A 17,199-nucleotide genomic window follows, 5' to 3' on the forward strand; every position below is an offset into this window, starting at 1 on the left:
GGATTGGGGGATTGAAGTCTTTGAAGTTTTGTTGTTGCCGGAAGCTGTTGCCTAGTCAAAGTTGCTGGAAGGGGTCGAAGATCTGGGAGGCTGACTTGGTGTGGAGGGAATGTCTGGTCTTGGTCTAGGGTGAAGAGTCTCAAAGAATACTATTGAAAAGAAGAATTATCTTGACTGGGCTTTCCCCTGGAGGGGGGTTTTGTCCTGGCATGTACCTATATCTTGTGTCTCTTGTTTTGTGATCTTCATACACACATAATATGGTAATTTCTTGATGAAAAATAAGATAATAAAGAAGTAAAAGAAGCCAACACACTCACAAGTAATTATCAAGAAAGGAGAATCAAACCCTAATATAATTACTCTGATTTTCCAACATGAGGAAGGGTTCCAGGAAAATCTTTTCATTCAGGTTGTTCATGCTATGGATAACCGCCTAATTGAGTTGTTCATCGTTCAAACATGTCATTTACATGTGCCTTCCACAGAGTGAGTCACATCACATTATTCATGATTCACAAATTCAACTCTAATATAGATCCAAGCAATTATTGGACAGCCATAGTAGGCCATGTTACCCACTATATCGTGGGTAACTGGTAGGAGCATTTTCTTCCTCATTTGATCTAGCTTGTTACCTAGCAACCTCACATGGATCCATAGATAGCCACTCTCAAATTTCAACAGCCTTTTAGCTACTTTTCAATTGGTGATTTTCTTTTATCCAACCAGTTCACCCAATGAATGTGGGTCTTCGAATAATGAGGTACACTAACCATTTTTTTATCAAGTGCTTTCATTTAACGGCTAAAGTTATTATAGTGTGGATCACATCTTAAATTGGGTGATTGACCCTTTTGATTGTATCCTTGTTCCCCTCCTTCAGCTTGGTGGTTATCTTGCATCCCTAGTCAAGTGTAACCATCTATGAGGTGTTTCTTTCAATTGTCTACGATAGGCCCAAATAAGAGGCCTTGATTGTTGTTGCGTGTTAATGATAATCCGTAATTGCCACTTTTTGACCTTAACCTTGTCCCATATCCCTTCTCGTGGTTGATTTTTATTGCTTATATTCCTTGCTTTCCCCTGTGTACCACGTCTTTGAGAAAGGGCCCAAAAAGTTGGCTCTAGGAGGTTGATGAAACTGAAAGAAAGATAAAGCCATATGTAGTCACAGTGAAAGAAAAATGTTGAAAGGCAAAAGATGGCTTGGACAAATGTAAGTGCATGGACAAAGGCCTAGCTTGAGCTCTACTCCCTTGATTTGCCCTCACCCAATCTAGCATATCGTGATTTATCTAAATAAGAGGAACTTTTGATTTATCCCAATCTTGATGGACAAAGAATCACTGCATCTTAAGGGGCTATTTGATGCATCTATTGAAGCTTGTAACCCAAGCTATCCATGAAAATAAAAGAATTTATTGAAGAAAAAAGTGCACTTTGTTAAGAAGTGCAAAGTGTGGTAGTTAATCGATTTATCTTATTATGACATTATCTGGTGATGTTTTTGAATATTATTATTTGTTCTTTCGATTTATCTTTTCTTATCATGAAGACTAATGCCAAGCAACAAACAGAAGAGGACACAAGATGTAGGCATGCAGCTAGGGCAAAACCCCACTCTAGGGGGAAACCCAACCAAAATTATTCCTTTAGTAGATTTAGAACAAGAAGATGAGATGACCAAGATCTGTACAACTTAGACTCAAGGCTTACCTCCATCCATCAAGTCAACCTTGTCATGATGCTCACTAAGATAGCACTGAAAGTTGTCCACTGTGATATCATCGAGACCTTCTCACTGTAGTAGCACTGAAACCTTCTCATTGTTGTAGCACCGAGACCTTCTCACTGTGGTAGCATTGAGACCTTCTCATTGTGGTAGCACCGAAACTTTCACTGTGATGTATCACAGAAAATCTCCACTGTAATGCGAGTTCATCTCTGCAATTAATTGAGACTTGTCCACTGTAATATCACCGAATAACATCGAAACTGTATCACTGTAATAGCACCAAAACTGTCCACTGTGATCTCTGAATTCGAGCTTCTGTGGTTACTCGAAATTATCTGTGTAATTAGTCTGAGTTTCTGTGATGTATAATGCGAAGACCTTATACACATATATATAGTTGCTATACAATATAAATGAATCGACATGAGTATTCGAATAGTTGTGTCTTCATATAGGTCGACATGAGTTCACCTTATGGAGGCTGACTTGATGATGAGTCCTTCGACAACAAGGAGACTTTGATGGATGGAGAAATCTTCAAACAAAATTGACTTTGACAATCCTAAAGCCTACAATGGAGGCTTGACCTATAACAATTGAGCCAAGCATGAAACACATGCTTTAACAAGTCAATGAAATTAATAATAAAAATTCTTTTTGCTTTCTTTTGACAAATATATTACATTTTGACTTCAAGTACAATTATGAAGACCAAACCTAGTTACATTCTTCAACAGTCCCTCTTAACAAGGGAGGTATTCATTTTTACATATAACCATAGAGGTACATGGAAGATCTTAGAACACATCATCAACGAAGAATTTTAGGCACCATAATGGCATGGACTAGATTTCCTAACCAGGGAAATCTATCCATTGGTCTCTTCAACACTTTAGGCACCACAACGCCACAGACTAGATTCCTAACTAGGGTAATCTATCCGGGTGGAACTAAGATGGACTCAAGCTTTCAGCCTCTCTAGGTTCCATCATGCTTACTTACTAACCATCAACCCAGGGATCCAGGTGTGTATCTGAGGTCGAAGCTCTATGACCAATAACACCTTTCCAACTTCGGGACCTAGACATCAACACAAAGTGCTAACCATATGTCCTCCCAAGCAATGGTTCACTCATAATGCCTCAACACTCTTAGATCCAACACATGAAGGACAACAAATCTCTCCCAATCAAACTGATCGGTAACCAACATGCTATCAAAACCTTCGAGAGATTTACCTGTACAAACACAATCCCAATCAATAATATATTTTTATAAATAAATACAAACCTCTGGGGTCTTCCAGACAACTTTGATGTTGCTTCTCAACTTTTCATAGTAGGACTTAGAGCTTTCCCAATGAATCTTGACAGAAGATTCCTCAACCATGCAACTTCCTTTCCTACTTCTCATGCAACAACATATTTCTTAAATTGGTCCGGCTTCTCTGCAGCCCTTCATAAATACATTCTCCAGTTTCCTTCTCTTACTCATGGCCTTCACTAAAACTTACAGTTGTTAGTCCTGGTCTAGTGCATGACACATGAAGTAGAGAACCATATCTGTCACTTCCTCTTAATCAGAGAGGATCTAATCATTCCTGTACAAGGAATGTTCTCAACCATCCTCTTTCCTAGGGAGATTTCTTTCATTCAAGCTCCCTCTTAACCTAGCAAGATTTCATGCAGGCTCCCTCTGAACTTAGAGAGTTCTACTTCTTCTTTACGACATCTAAGAATCTTTCATGGCTTCCATCCTTCTTCTCAGAGTCATCATATATCATGCTCATCACATCAACTTTACTTACGATCATCTTCACCATCTTTAAGATGATGTACTTGCACAACTTAGATAGCAAATACAACCAAAATTATAGAAGCTTGAAGTTAGCCATATCAAAATCTTATAATAATGGAAGCATTAGATTTTACAAACATAATCAACAAGAGACTATACTTCAATACTTCAACTTCTTGCCCAGGATTTGTTACAAACCCTAAATCACATTCATAGCTCATTAAGATATCGAACTCATTATGTCTAGGGTTTCAATAATCTTCAGTATTCTTTCAATGACAAGTTCTTTCATATAGAAAACCCTAGAATTAATTCAGATCAATGCAACTAACAACTTTCAGAATTCATATGTTAGACTACCTACTAGGATTTTATACAAACCCTAGATTTTTATACATGAACTCCAATAATCATTCACAACTTATTAACATGACTAGCTTCTACTAAGGTTTGATGTAAAACCTAAATTTCTTACTTACAAATTCTCAACAATTACTGTATAGATTCATATATTCTAGATTGTTATACATACTAGAGAATTTAACTACTTCTAGGGTTTAGCTGCAAAACCCTGGATTTCCCAAACAACATCATCCTAGAACTTCAAACTTTGACTAGGGCTTGTTATCAAACCCTAGGACGTTGACCATTAATAACTAGGTCAACACATATATCTAGGAATTCATTATCAATCATAAGCATAACATATGTCAGGGAATACTAACATGTTAGACATATACTGACTTAGACCAAACTAGGGTTTCAACTAAATGAACACATACCTAGGGTTTCATTCCTAGGACTTTAAAGACATAACAAGGGTTTTCTTATAGACCCAACCAAACCCTAAGAATATGGTTTCAGTTCATAACATAGCAAACCCTACTTTACCAGAACTTCAAAGGTTCGGGATTTCAGACAACACCATTTCAACCCCAACAAGTTAGGGTTTTCATGATCATACCAAAACCCCAAACATGACATCATCAATATGTCAAACATAATAGCAATTTCTTTAGACTCCATCAATAAGCCTAAGTAGATTAGTGTTTCATTCATTTTCAACATACCTTTAGGTTAGGGTTTTCTAGAGAACCTGTCTAGGGTTCTATAAGAACAATCAAGGATGTAGGGAGGGTAGATTTCTTAAATGATGAATCGCCCAATCAAGAATCTTTAAGATTCAAGGAAGCTAGACAAAAAGATGTTAGTAATACAAATTTCAAAATAAGATGAACGTACTTTTTATATTGAGATAATTTTACAAGGTGTATAACATACCTGGAGATATTTCTTGACAAGCTTGTAAGAATTTCTTGAAGTGTTCTCTTTAAGTAATAATCTTTTATACCTGAAATAAATACTTCCAAGCAAAACGTGTGATATCGAGAACATGATTTTAATTTCTTAATCAAGATTTTAAATGGAGGATGGAATTAAGTTATTCTATTTTGTTTGACATCTAGATTTCTTTATAAATCCTAGAAGATAACGATTAAGGTTCTTGCATGTTCTTTTACCTATACTAGAATTACATGGACCATCTAAGATTAGATATAATAAAATCTTATAAATATTCGTACCTCGAGTTTACATACCTTTAACGTTTTTGATTGAGAGATCAATTTTTCATAGGACTTGATGCTCTCCTTGGAAACTGTAAACACATTGTTAGATGACTAAAGCATAAAATGACAATATTTAGTTGACTTAGAAGTTGTTATCATGGATAATGCACCGGTTTGCAAAGTTGCAGGTTTAATTGAGGGGAGGTATGACCACATCTTTTGGACACTTTGCATTGTCCATAATTTGAATTTGATCTTAGAGGAGATCGACAATAAAGTTCCATGGATAAAGGAAATCACAAGGGAAGCAAGAGAGATTGTTAAATTCGTCACCAACCACCACCAATCTTGAGCAATATTTCGAGAGTACTCCAAATTGGAGTTGTTAAATGTTGTTGAGACAAGATATGCCTCAAACTTCCTAATGTTGCGCTGCCTTGTTGAGGTTAAGCAACTATTAGTTTCTATGGTGGTGAATCAACTCTGGGCTGAGTGGAGACAAGCACATTTAGAGCGGGGATATATGATGCGTAGATTGTGCCTTGATGAGGAGTGGTGGAGCAAGATAGATTTTTTGCTAAAGTTCACAACCCTAGTATTTGAGCTTCTGCAGAATGTTGTCACTGACCAACCTTTCTTAGGAGAGGTATATGATGGCATGGATACCATGGTTGAGAAAACTATGGAAATCATTTCACAAGAGTCTACACAACTTTGATTTGTTGATGACCATTTTGTTGATTTAGTCAAAAAAATCATTGTTGATAGGTAGAACAATTTCAACACTCCATTGCACACTTTGGCACATGCCTTGAACCCCAAATTTTATAATGAGGAGCTTATTGCTCAAAGAAATGGGAAGAGGAAGGCACCCCATAAAGATAGAGGTGGCTAATGGGGCGAAAGAAGCCCTTATGAGAATGTTTCCAGCTCATCTACACAGGGAGGTGAAGGAAGAATTTGTCAGATTTGTTGCAGGATTAGATGATTATTTAGATATATCAGCTTTGGAGGAGAGAAGCACCATGAATCCAGTTAGGTGGTGGATTTGTCATGGAGCAAATGGTGTACATTTGCAAAACCTTGCCATTCGTGTTCTTTCACAAGTGGCAAGCTCTTCATTAGCAGAAAGGAATTGGAGCACATATGGTTTTATTCATTCTGTGAAGCATAACAGGTTGGGATCACAGAAGGCAAAGGATCTTGTTTGTGTGCACTCTAACCTTCACCTTGCATTTGGTAGGGGTCCAAAATATAGCAGTGGTCCTTCTAAAGAATGGGATGTGGATCTAGATAGTCCTGGTTTGGAGCTCTCTCTTTCTACCATGAATATTGAGGACCAGAAGCCTAGAAGTGGAATTGGCCAATCATCTTCTTCAGCGCCACCATCCACTGTTGGGCATGCTTCTGCTTCTATTTTTGATGAGGATTAGTTTTGACTCTTAAGTCTTTATATGTAGAAATTTCTGTTTTCCCACCCCGGTTTTCAGTTTCACCTTATTTCTCCCATGTAGTTAAATGCCCTTTCGCATAACCATACATTTAACAAGCTGAAGAAATAAATATTGCTGAAAACACAAATTCTGGAAATTTTACAGAATGCTGGAAATTGCAGAAATAAAAATCAGCAGTAATAAACAGCCATTAAAACACATTTAAACACTGAGATTTTTGGTCAACTTGACCCTGGAAAAACCCCCTACAACTCTTGGGGAAAACCAGTTTGAGAGCTCTTCTTTATTTCTGGAAAATGCCTTTTACAGTGAGAAAATTTTCAGCAAATAAATTTCAGCAAAACAGAAATTTCCAGCAAGCAAAACTTATCTGTTTTCAGCCTAACAGACAATCTGGAAAATGCTGTACGGACCGTACGGATGTACGGACTGTACGGACGTACGAATCGTACGGACTGTACGGACGGCCGTACAGACTGTACGGACAGACCTCGGTTTCCGTGCAGAAAATCACCTCCTCGAAATTCGTGCCTGAAAATCAGTTTTTCCCTGTTTGCTCACAAAAATCTGCCTTTTACTGCTTGCTCTTTAAGCTGTACGGATTTGCTGAAGTGCTGCCTTGGAATGTGTGCCAAGCTGCTGCCTCCTTCTCCTTCCTGTCCAGAAATCTCCCTTGCTCTCTTGCTCTCCTTCTCCCAATCTGTTCATGAAAGAATGAATGATCTTTTTCTCCTTTTCCTCTCTTAACCCAACCCTAAGTGACTTTTGGGTGATCCCTAAATCCAATGGCTGAAATAGATTTAGATCAATGGCTGAGATTAAATGCTCATTTAAATCTCACTTTCTATTTTTTAATTCACCCCACATTAATAAAGACCCACTTAGTCATTTATTTTCAAAGTCGGTTTTCCTTTCTAATTTTTCATTGACTTTATAAAAGTCACTTTAAAATTAGACTTAGTAACTTTATCACTTAAAGTCACTTTTAAATTAGATTTAACTTTATAAAAATTATAAAGTTACTTTACGAGAAAAATTAAATTCTTTTGGACACTTTTCCCTAGGCCAAAGATCAAAGCCTAAGGGAACCACCTGTCCTCCGGTACCAAAATTCAACACTCCCTTTTACCGAGGAAGGTGTTCCTCACCACACCCATCTTGTCTCTGAAGTAGACATGCTTGCCCTGTGGTAAGGCTTTGGTAAGAATATCTGCAACCTGCTCATCAGTGGAAATATACTCAAGCTTCACAACTCCCTTCTGAACATAGTCTCTGATGAAATGATATCTGATCTCGATATGCTTTGACCTGTCATGAAATACTGGATTCTCCGTGAGTTTAATGCAACTCTGATTATCACAGTAAATCATTGAAGGTCTCAACGGCTGACCAAATAAGCCAAACAACATCTTGCGAAGCCAGATAGCCTCACAACTAGCTAGACTGGCTGCCATGTACTCTGCTTCCGCTGAACTCAGTGCTACTGGCTGCTGCTTCTGGCTGAACCATGACACTATTGCTGAACCCAACCCAAAACAACACCCTGAAGTGCTCTTCCTATCAGAAGCACAACTTGCCCAATCAGAATCAGTGTATCCTGCCACTCTCACTCCATCTCCCTGCCTGTAGTCCAGACCATAATCCACTGTCCCCTGCAAGTACCGCAAAATGTGTTTTGCAGCCACCCAGTGAACCTTCCTAGGCTCACACATAAACTGACTCATCGTGTTGACTGCAAAACAAATATCTGGTCTAGTGTTGACCAAATACATCAAGGAACCAATCGGCGGCTGTACAATGTGGGATCCACCAACTCGGAATCCGAAGCATGAAGCTTCTTCCAGTTGGTGATCATCTGTGTCGACATGGGTCTACAATCCTCCATGTGGAATCTACTAAGGATGTCCACAATATACTTCCCCTGCCCCAGGAAGAAATGCCCCTCCTCCTTCCACACCTCCAAACCCAAAAAGTAATGCATCAAGCCGATGTCCTTCATCTCAAACTCCATCGCAAGATCTCTCTTTCAGTGCTCTATGAGTCTCTCTGCACCTGTAATGACCAAGTCATCCACATACAACACCAGAATGAGAGGCTCCTCACCTATCACAATAAAGTAAAGGTTCGAATCAACCTCACTCTTTGTGAAACCCATCCCCTGCAAGTATGTATCTATCTTGGAGTACCAAGCTCTGGGAGCTTGCTTCAGGCCATAAAGGGCCTTCTTCAGTCTGCACACATGGGACTCCTTCCCATGCACCTCAAAGCCCTGTGGCTGCTCAATGTACACCTCCTCCTGTATGAAGCCATTGAGAAATGCGGTCTTCACATCCATCTGGTGGATCTTCCAACCCATCTTTGCTGCTATCGATATAATGGAGCGGATCGAAGTATATCGAGCCACTGGAGCGAAGGTCTCCTCATAATCAACTCCCTCTACCTGGGAGAACCCTCTAGCCACAAACCTCGCTTTGAATTTCTCAATGCTACCATTTGCAGCATGCTTTACCTTGTAAAGCCATCTGGAAGTAACCACGGATTTGCCCTCAGGCCTCGACACCACCTCCCAAACATCATTCTTCATGTTAGAAGAATACTCCTCCTGCATGGCCTCTCTCCAGACCTGCTGGCTAGCTGCCTCCTCATAGTTAGAAGGCTCAGAGTCAAGGATGCTGGTAACCATTGCCATATAGCTACAAAACCTCTCAGGTGGTCTACTCTCTCTGACCGGCCTCTTCGGCTCAGCAACAGATGTGGCATCTCTCAAGGTGTCTTGAAGCCACTTGGGCTTTCTCTTCCCTGAGCATGCTTCTCCCATAGGAGAATGAAACTCCTCGTCCTCATCACCATCAGTAGCCTGAACTCCTGACTGTCTGTCTACTATCCTCCTGCCTGCACCTGAACCTGTAGAAGCTGAGGTACCGTGTGAACTATCCATCAGTGGACTCCCTAGTGAATTGCTCTGCATGCTGCCCGGAGCACCACTCCTCTGGCTCAGCGAGCCACTGCTCATTGACGGACCTGACATCCTCATAGATGTACCTACGGATCCTCTTGATCCCTACCCACTGGATCCCTGCGACTGACTCAACTGCTGCTGAGGGTCTGGCTGATCTAGATACTCTAACTCCTGTGACCTCCTAAAGGCCCTGTCCTCCTCGAACTTCACATCCCGTCTGACAACAACTCTCCTTTGTGCAGGAATGTAAATCCGAAAGGCCTTTGAGGTCTCACTGTAGCCCACAAGGATACCCTTCTCTGTGGTGGGCTCTAGTTTGGTCCTCTTCTCCTTGGGTATATAGGAGTATGTAATGCATCCAAAGATATGAAGATGACCAATATCAGGCTTCTTCCCAGAGAAAGTCTCCTCCGGAGTCATGTGCCCCAAGGCACGATGCGGACTCCTGTTCTGCAAGTAAACAACTGTGTTGCAGGTCTCTGCCCACAAGAACAATGGCAACCCCTGATCATGTAACATGGCTTTGGCAGCCCCTATGATGGATCTGTTCTTCCTCTCTGCAACCCCGTTCTGCTGGGGGTTGTAAGGAACAATGAACTCCCTCCTAATGCCTGCCTCCGCACAATAATCAACAAACTCTCCAAGGGTGTACTCTCCTCCATTGTCCGACCTTAGGGACTTGATCTTTCGACCTGTCTGTGTCTCCACAAAAGCTCTGAACTCCTGAAACCGCTTGAAGACCTCACTCTTGGTCTTCAAGAAATAAATCCAGGTCCTCCTGGAGTGATCATCAATGAATAAAACATAGTACTCATATCCACTCAAGGAAACATGAGACATTCGACCGCTCACATCAGAATGAATCAAATCAAGTATCCCAGTCGCTCTGCTGTCACTGCTGGGAAAAAGGGATTTGGCAAACTTGCCCATCGCACAACCTCTGCAAGTATCAAAGTGATCAGTACTGAAATCTGGCACACCTGCAGTGATCTCCCGCAATGTCCTCAAGGCTCCATGATACATATGTCCCATCCTGCGGTGCCAAATCTCACACAGCTCAGAACTGCTAGCTCTGCTGTCGGTACTACTGCTCAATGCCAAAAGGGGCTGGAATGCAAACTTGTACACCTTTGCATGGCGTACACCTATCACTCTAGCTAAATCAGCTGGAGTGCCCTTGGGATACATCAACACCTGTCCTCCCCTGAACAGTACCTCATATCCTCTGTCCTCCAAAGCTAAGACGGATATGAGGTTCTTCCTCATCCCTGGCACATAAAAGAAATGTGAGGTTCTAGGAGAGATGTTAAAGTGAGAGTGGATTACTTTTAAGAATTATGAACAAAATATGATATGAGCAATAAAATCATTAACATAGTAAAACCATAAAACCAGTGCTTTGAGATAAATTTCTCAACAGGAATGAAAGGTATATTTCCTCAAAATAAAATAGAATGCTTCAAAAAATGAAAGCAAAGCAATCCTGAAATGGAGACAAAGATGTTAGCACAATAATCGATATAAGATATAAAATTCTTTTAAAATATAATCAATGCCTTGATCAAAGCATATAGAGATATCTTGCAAAAGGAAAATCAGTTAGTGTTCTACTTGCAAAAGGAAAATCAGTTAGTGTTCTACTTGCAAAAGGAAAATGAAACAATGCTTGCCAACATAAAATATTCAATAATGACAAGTAAAATGGACAATTGCAAGTGAAATCATAAGATGTATTAGCATGAGATGCACCTATACTAGATTTGAATGCAATTGGTCTTGGTTATTTTTAATCTAAAATGTTTAATCTAAATGAAAAGTCCTCCTCTTGAGCTCTTACCAAAGGGTACAAATTGGGGTGACTGTAAGAAAGAGGAGGCGAGGGCACGGATGTGTCATTAACGATACCCGTCCCCTGAGTCTTATGAGCCAGCATGTGCCTTCGTTTCTAGAAGGGGACAAGCCACCTTCATAACTGCAGGGTCACAGGATTTTACCTTACTTCATACCAATGTTTTTAAAACCGGAATCGGTGACTGGACCGGTCCACCTAATGAGCCGGTTTACCGACCGGAACCAATCAAACCGGGACTGGTTAGGTCTAAAGGAACCGGTTTTAGAAAAATACATTAAATAATTAATTTTTAATGAAACAAAACTATTTTTAAGATTTAAAACCATGATTCCAAGCCAATAGAGACAATATGCAAAGTTTGCTCATTTATATACCATGTAAAGGTGAATATATCAAATTGGCACTGAGTGCAATACATATCATCGACAAAATAGTTAAATACATAAGCAATGACTCAAATAAACAATTTGTTGGTTTGCAATTTTATTGCCATAAAAAAACCCTTTATCTTGCACTGAATCACCACGATGAAAATATATGGTTGTTCATTAATAATGAAAAATGGTTCACCTGCCTCCATCATGTTTGGCTCTCTGAGATCATCAGAGATAGACCCTACAATGCTTTCTCTATGCTTCATGAGATGGTCTTTGACGGAAATTGGAATTGGAGTAATTGAGTATGCCAATTAGACATTTCTGTATTAAACTCTCAATATCCATGTCAGAGATAGGATCTTTACAAACAAACTAGTAATACAAACACCATCTATGCCTTACAATAAAAAAGTGTCAAAATCCTCATCTTCTTGGCCGTCATGCTCTTCATTACATGAGGGAACGATAACACCTAAAAGGTTTTCATCTTGAGGGTTCCTCTACAAAATATACCCTCTCCAAATCATCATAAGAATCATTACTAAATTCAGAAACTTGGAAGCGAATATGACTTACCAAACCCTTGTCTTCATGCAAGTGTATCTCATCATCACAATGTGCTTCATTTGAGACATGATGACATGCATAATATTTAATAGAAACATGGGGTGCTACAATAAGGCCTTCGTCACACTTTTCCTCCTTGGATCTGAAATCTCATGCATATATGGTTCAAGTGATGAGAGAGAATGTTGGTCATCCTCATATAATTCATTTCCAAGTTTCCAATCATGTTAGAGATAGGATCCCCACAAACAAACCAGCAATACAAATGGTGGACGCTGGCATGGTAGGTAACCGACCAGTTTGACTACAAACTGGCTGGTTCCGTCCTAAACCGACCGATTAGGACCGGTTAGGGCCAAAACTTTGCCACATTTCCTTCCTGACCAGGTTTTTCAGCCGGTTCCAACCGGTGGCCTTGCTGACCGGCCGGTTAGACCAGTGACTGGTTAGTTAGGCCGGTTTTAAAAACACTGCTTCGTACCAGATGGAAGAACTTTCCAAGAAAGTCTTTTTCCCTATACTTTTTATCAACCAAGCTTATGCTTGGAGGTTAATTTTAGCGAGGCTTGGGGCCTGGCTTGGAAGGCTTCTTATACTAAAATGCCTAGATGAAATGCATGAGTGAGTGCTATTGCTTCTAAGAAAGTAAAGATAATACCAATATCTTTCAATGGAAAGGGCAAGTGAAACAATTAGCTCAACGTAATAACACAAGTTCCAAATATGTTGCTTTGCAAGTAAATGAAATCAATGCCAGATTGCTTCAATGGAGTGACACAAGAAAGACCCAACAATAATGATAATACCACATAATATAAACTGACAATGATAAAGCAATGTACTCAAGGGACTTGTGAAACCAAAGTAGATCGGTAAATTAAACTAGTTTAAGCTTGCCCAGTAAATATAAAATATTTGCTTGCATCAAAAGAAAAATTGCATGTCTTGTAGTAGATTGCCAATACAAGTATTCAATAAATGGAAATGGCAAACATAAACCAATCCCAAATGTATGCTAAAATGAGAATGGATGTGAGTGTTATGTTAAGAAACTAATCATGCACGAATGAGCTTCGCAATGAGATTAACAAAGAAAATTGGAGTAACTAAACTAAGAGATTAGTCCACCCACAAGCAATGATCCTCCCTCTAAATGGGAAGAAAGGATGCCATGGGAAAAATCCCAAGCTCCCATAGCAAAACCATATCATTGTAAGAAAACATTCTATTCCTAGATGATTTGTCAAAATTTCTTTTTACCTTAAATTTGATTTTTAAAACAATGCTGAAAGGCTCTTCTTCTGGTTTCATCCAATTCTACAATTTGGTCAATCCTACATTGCACAACAACTTTATTAGATGTAAAACTTTGTAGCAATTTGTAAGATGGTAGCCTCAAATGCACAGGAAGGGTAACATCCAAGCCATAAACTAAATCAAAGGGCCTCTTCCCAGTAGAACTCTTCTTTGTAATCCTATCAACCCACAAAGCATATTTAATTTTACTATCCCATGCAAGTAAAGTTAAGTTGTGATGTAGATGTACTCTTGGTTTATTTGAGTCTTATCTGCAAATATCATTTTTATTTCAAGAAGCATTTATTTTACTATGCTAGTATTGTGAATTCCTTTATTTTTTGCAACTATTGGCTTTTCTTGTACTTGGAATATTCTCATTGGTGCAACACTATTTCAAGTTACTTCATCTATTTGCTACTTTGATGATCATTATGCTCATGACTAATTGATGTATCTTGTCATCTGAGGCATTCTCTTCCAAAGTATTATTTCCTTTAGAGTTGCAATTGGTGTTCATATGTTTATTCTGGTCTAACATTTGAATTGCCTATTATTGTATCTTGATTTCATTTTTTGAGCAAGCTATTGTTATTTACTTGAAGGCACTAGTCTATACTTTGAATATATCATTGAAATTTGTGCATTTATATGTTTGCTCAATTCTTGGAAACAAGTTATTTTTGACAAGTAATCCAAATTAACTTTCCTCCTAGAACCTCATATCACTTTTAACTTAACTTTTCATTAGGGACCACCCCCCTTAGTTAACCTAGGAGATAGCTTAAACGGAGAGAGTCGGGAACAATGTGACAACCCCTTCTCTTAGTTCCCTGCCACCAACCACACCTTGTGGGGTTGAAGGCTTTTCTCACTAACTTGTAGGTAGGTGTAGGCAGCAGGGTCAGCATGGTCGATACATCAGTTGTATGATGGGTGGACGTGGCAAGGCATGCGACAATTCGGCAGTGACGACAGTTGTGGCAGCTGTGTAAGTGGTTGCATTGGCAGCGGGGTGACAGCATATGGTGTGGCTACTGTCACTGAGCTTGATGACTGGTTACTGTGTACCATTGTATACCAATTTTGACTTTTTTAAATTAATTTTTTAATAACTTCTTTGTTTTTTAAGTTTTTTTTTTGAATTAAAGTCCTATTTTTGTCAAATTTGTTTAATTCTCTCTCTCTCTCTCTCTCTCTCTTTGGTTTTAAATTTACAGCAGATTAATTTACGTCGAAATTGGAAAAACTCCGAAAAAATATTTGTGGGGCTAAAGCGCCTTAAGTCAAGTTGCAACAACCACAAAATTTGGATGAAGGGTTGATGGCCAAAGGCCAGATCGGACTGGCTCTAATACCAAATGTAATGGCCAAACCTGGTTCATGCTTAAATAATCTTGAAAAATTGGAATATAAAAATATTTATCAAGGATAGTATGAATGAATTGATATTGATTGTACAATGAGGGCCATCTATATCTATCTATATATATAGGCAGGAAAGTGATAGCAAAAATAGATATATTACAACTACTTTTTATGAACATTTTTTTTTTTGCTTCAATGAATAGGCATAAATCCCTTGCTTTATAAGAAATCAATTTTATTTTTATTTTTATTAAGCTAAGGGACTATTCTATTAATATTGTACAGTAAATGATACCCTGCTATAGCCTGTTACAAGGGAAACTAGGTCTAGATTGGGTAAAAAAAGTTACCAGTGATGCTCTTGAACTGAACAGAAATAGTGGTGATGTTCAGAGCTAACCTATGCTGTTCTGAGCCTTTAACCTGTTTATAAATATAACACGATGGAGAAACTGAGTTGAGCGAGTTACCTAGATTGTTAACAGAGTTTAAGCAGAATTTAACATGTGGTATACTTCTGCTACTTAACCTAACAGAATATATACATTTATTGATTATCATGAGAGAAAAATTAAAAAAGAGGACAGAGGACCTAGTCATCTGAATCAGACACTAAATGCATATAGATGAATGTTGGGTTGGTATCAACACAGGTCTCTGAGACCAGGATCTGTTCTTTGAATTTTTGCTCCTGCCCATGTCCCACTGCCTCCATGTCCCACAGAACTTTTACTCTTGCTTCATATTTTTGACCCAGAAATTCAATTGGTCAAGAATGGATTTATGCGGAAATTCCATTTCTTTAATAACCTGAACAAGAATGGTTTTGGTTTGCCAATTAACATTAACCTGCGTAGAATTCTTTGTATCCTGGCTTCTGGAGAAGCCCACAAGTGGAATCTACTTCATGAGTTCAGTGTCGATTTCCTCAGAAGGCTTGTTGTCTTGCTTCTGTCTGACCCTCTGCTCAATTCTCTCAACCTCTGCTTTGATGTCAAGTGGGAACCTCTGATGATAAAGTATTGCTGCTTCCTGCCCTCCAATTCTGCTTTGGTAAATTGGTAGGCCCTCATTTCCAAAACAATGCCATGATGTTTACTGGTAGAGATGTAAATGCAAATTCATTTGAAGGATGAGGGAGCAGGTTGAGGTAACCCTCCTTATCCTCCTCCCCTTCTTCTCATGCACATACATTATGCTGCTATAATGCCAGATGACAACTGGGAACAGGTGGAATGCCCACCCCTACATTGCCTCCCTTTCACGTGATGTGGGGAGATTTGTGAGAAGTCTTTGATATATGCACTGGTATTGCATTCGAATTCTGAGATTATGATGCCATAAATAAATAATTTGGATTTGAAGTGTGTTGCATCTTGAGAAATTATAAGCCGACTCTCCTTCAGATTTATGACATTGTGTAGTATTAAGGTTGTGTAACTGTTATTCAAAAATTTCAGAAAAATTGATTGTTTTGATGTGCTTAGTTGTAATGTTGATGATTGAAGTGATTTTTCCATGTCTAATCAAGATCCATTGTGTTTTGCAGGCAATGGCAAGGTCTAATCAACCTATTCCTTGCAGCACATTTAATAGTGATGGTTCTCTATATGCTTATGCGGTATGTGTATGAACTGCTATACATGGTTTATCCTGTGAGATTAGGAGATAATAGGTTAATCAAAATATTAGATACAAATAGTGAGAATGCCAATTCTTTTTAAGGTAGATCATTTCGTTTTTTACGTTTTTTTCTTCCAAATAAACAATATCAGTTTGCCTCCTTGGATATGAGTAGTAACACTACCGTAAGTTGCTGCTTGTTTGATTTTAATAAAAACTGGCATTGATGCTTATTTTGCATTGTAGGAAAAGATTGCAGATAAATTGGTAGTTTTAGACTTTTTTGAGTTATTCCTCTGAGAATAATTTTCTGTTAAAAATTACATTTTATTGGTAGTTTTGAAAAGAATATGATATTTCCAAAAGGCTTCTACCTTTTTCTTATATCTCACATTTTATTTTTTTCTAGAACTACTTTAAAGTGGAAAAAAGACACATGTAAGGGCCAATCCTGGTGTCATTCAGCTAATTTCAAGTTTGAGAGAGAGAAGAGTGTTCTAGTAGGGTGCAAATGGGAATAACTGGTTTTCATTATGCAAAAAGATGAAAATTTTGGCATTTCTTAATGTTCATAGATTTTCTATCATGCCATTCTGGATA

At 38.7% G+C, this 17,199-nt stretch overlaps 1 protein-coding gene across 1 annotated transcript in view; it reads left to right on the forward strand.

Annotated features, from left to right (window-relative positions):
• The window catches only part of LOC149153428 (protein RAE1-like), a 302,126-nt gene that overhangs the window by 253,385 nt on the left and 31,542 nt on the right, over positions 1-17,199 (forward strand). The window contains exon 9 of the mRNA XM_089440171.1: positions 16,526-16,597. Within this exon, the coding sequence (XP_089296297.1) occupies positions 16,526-16,597 (72 nt within the window). The remainder of the gene's footprint in view (positions 1-16,525; positions 16,598-17,199) is intronic.

The sequence above is a fragment of the Pinus tabuliformis genome, chromosome 9 (assembly GCF_031772625.1).
Source record: "Pinus tabuliformis cultivar Carrire ecotype Pingquan chromosome 9, CPIR1, whole genome shotgun sequence".
Classification (NCBI taxonomy): domain Eukaryota; kingdom Viridiplantae; phylum Streptophyta; class Pinopsida; order Pinales; family Pinaceae; genus Pinus; species Pinus tabuliformis.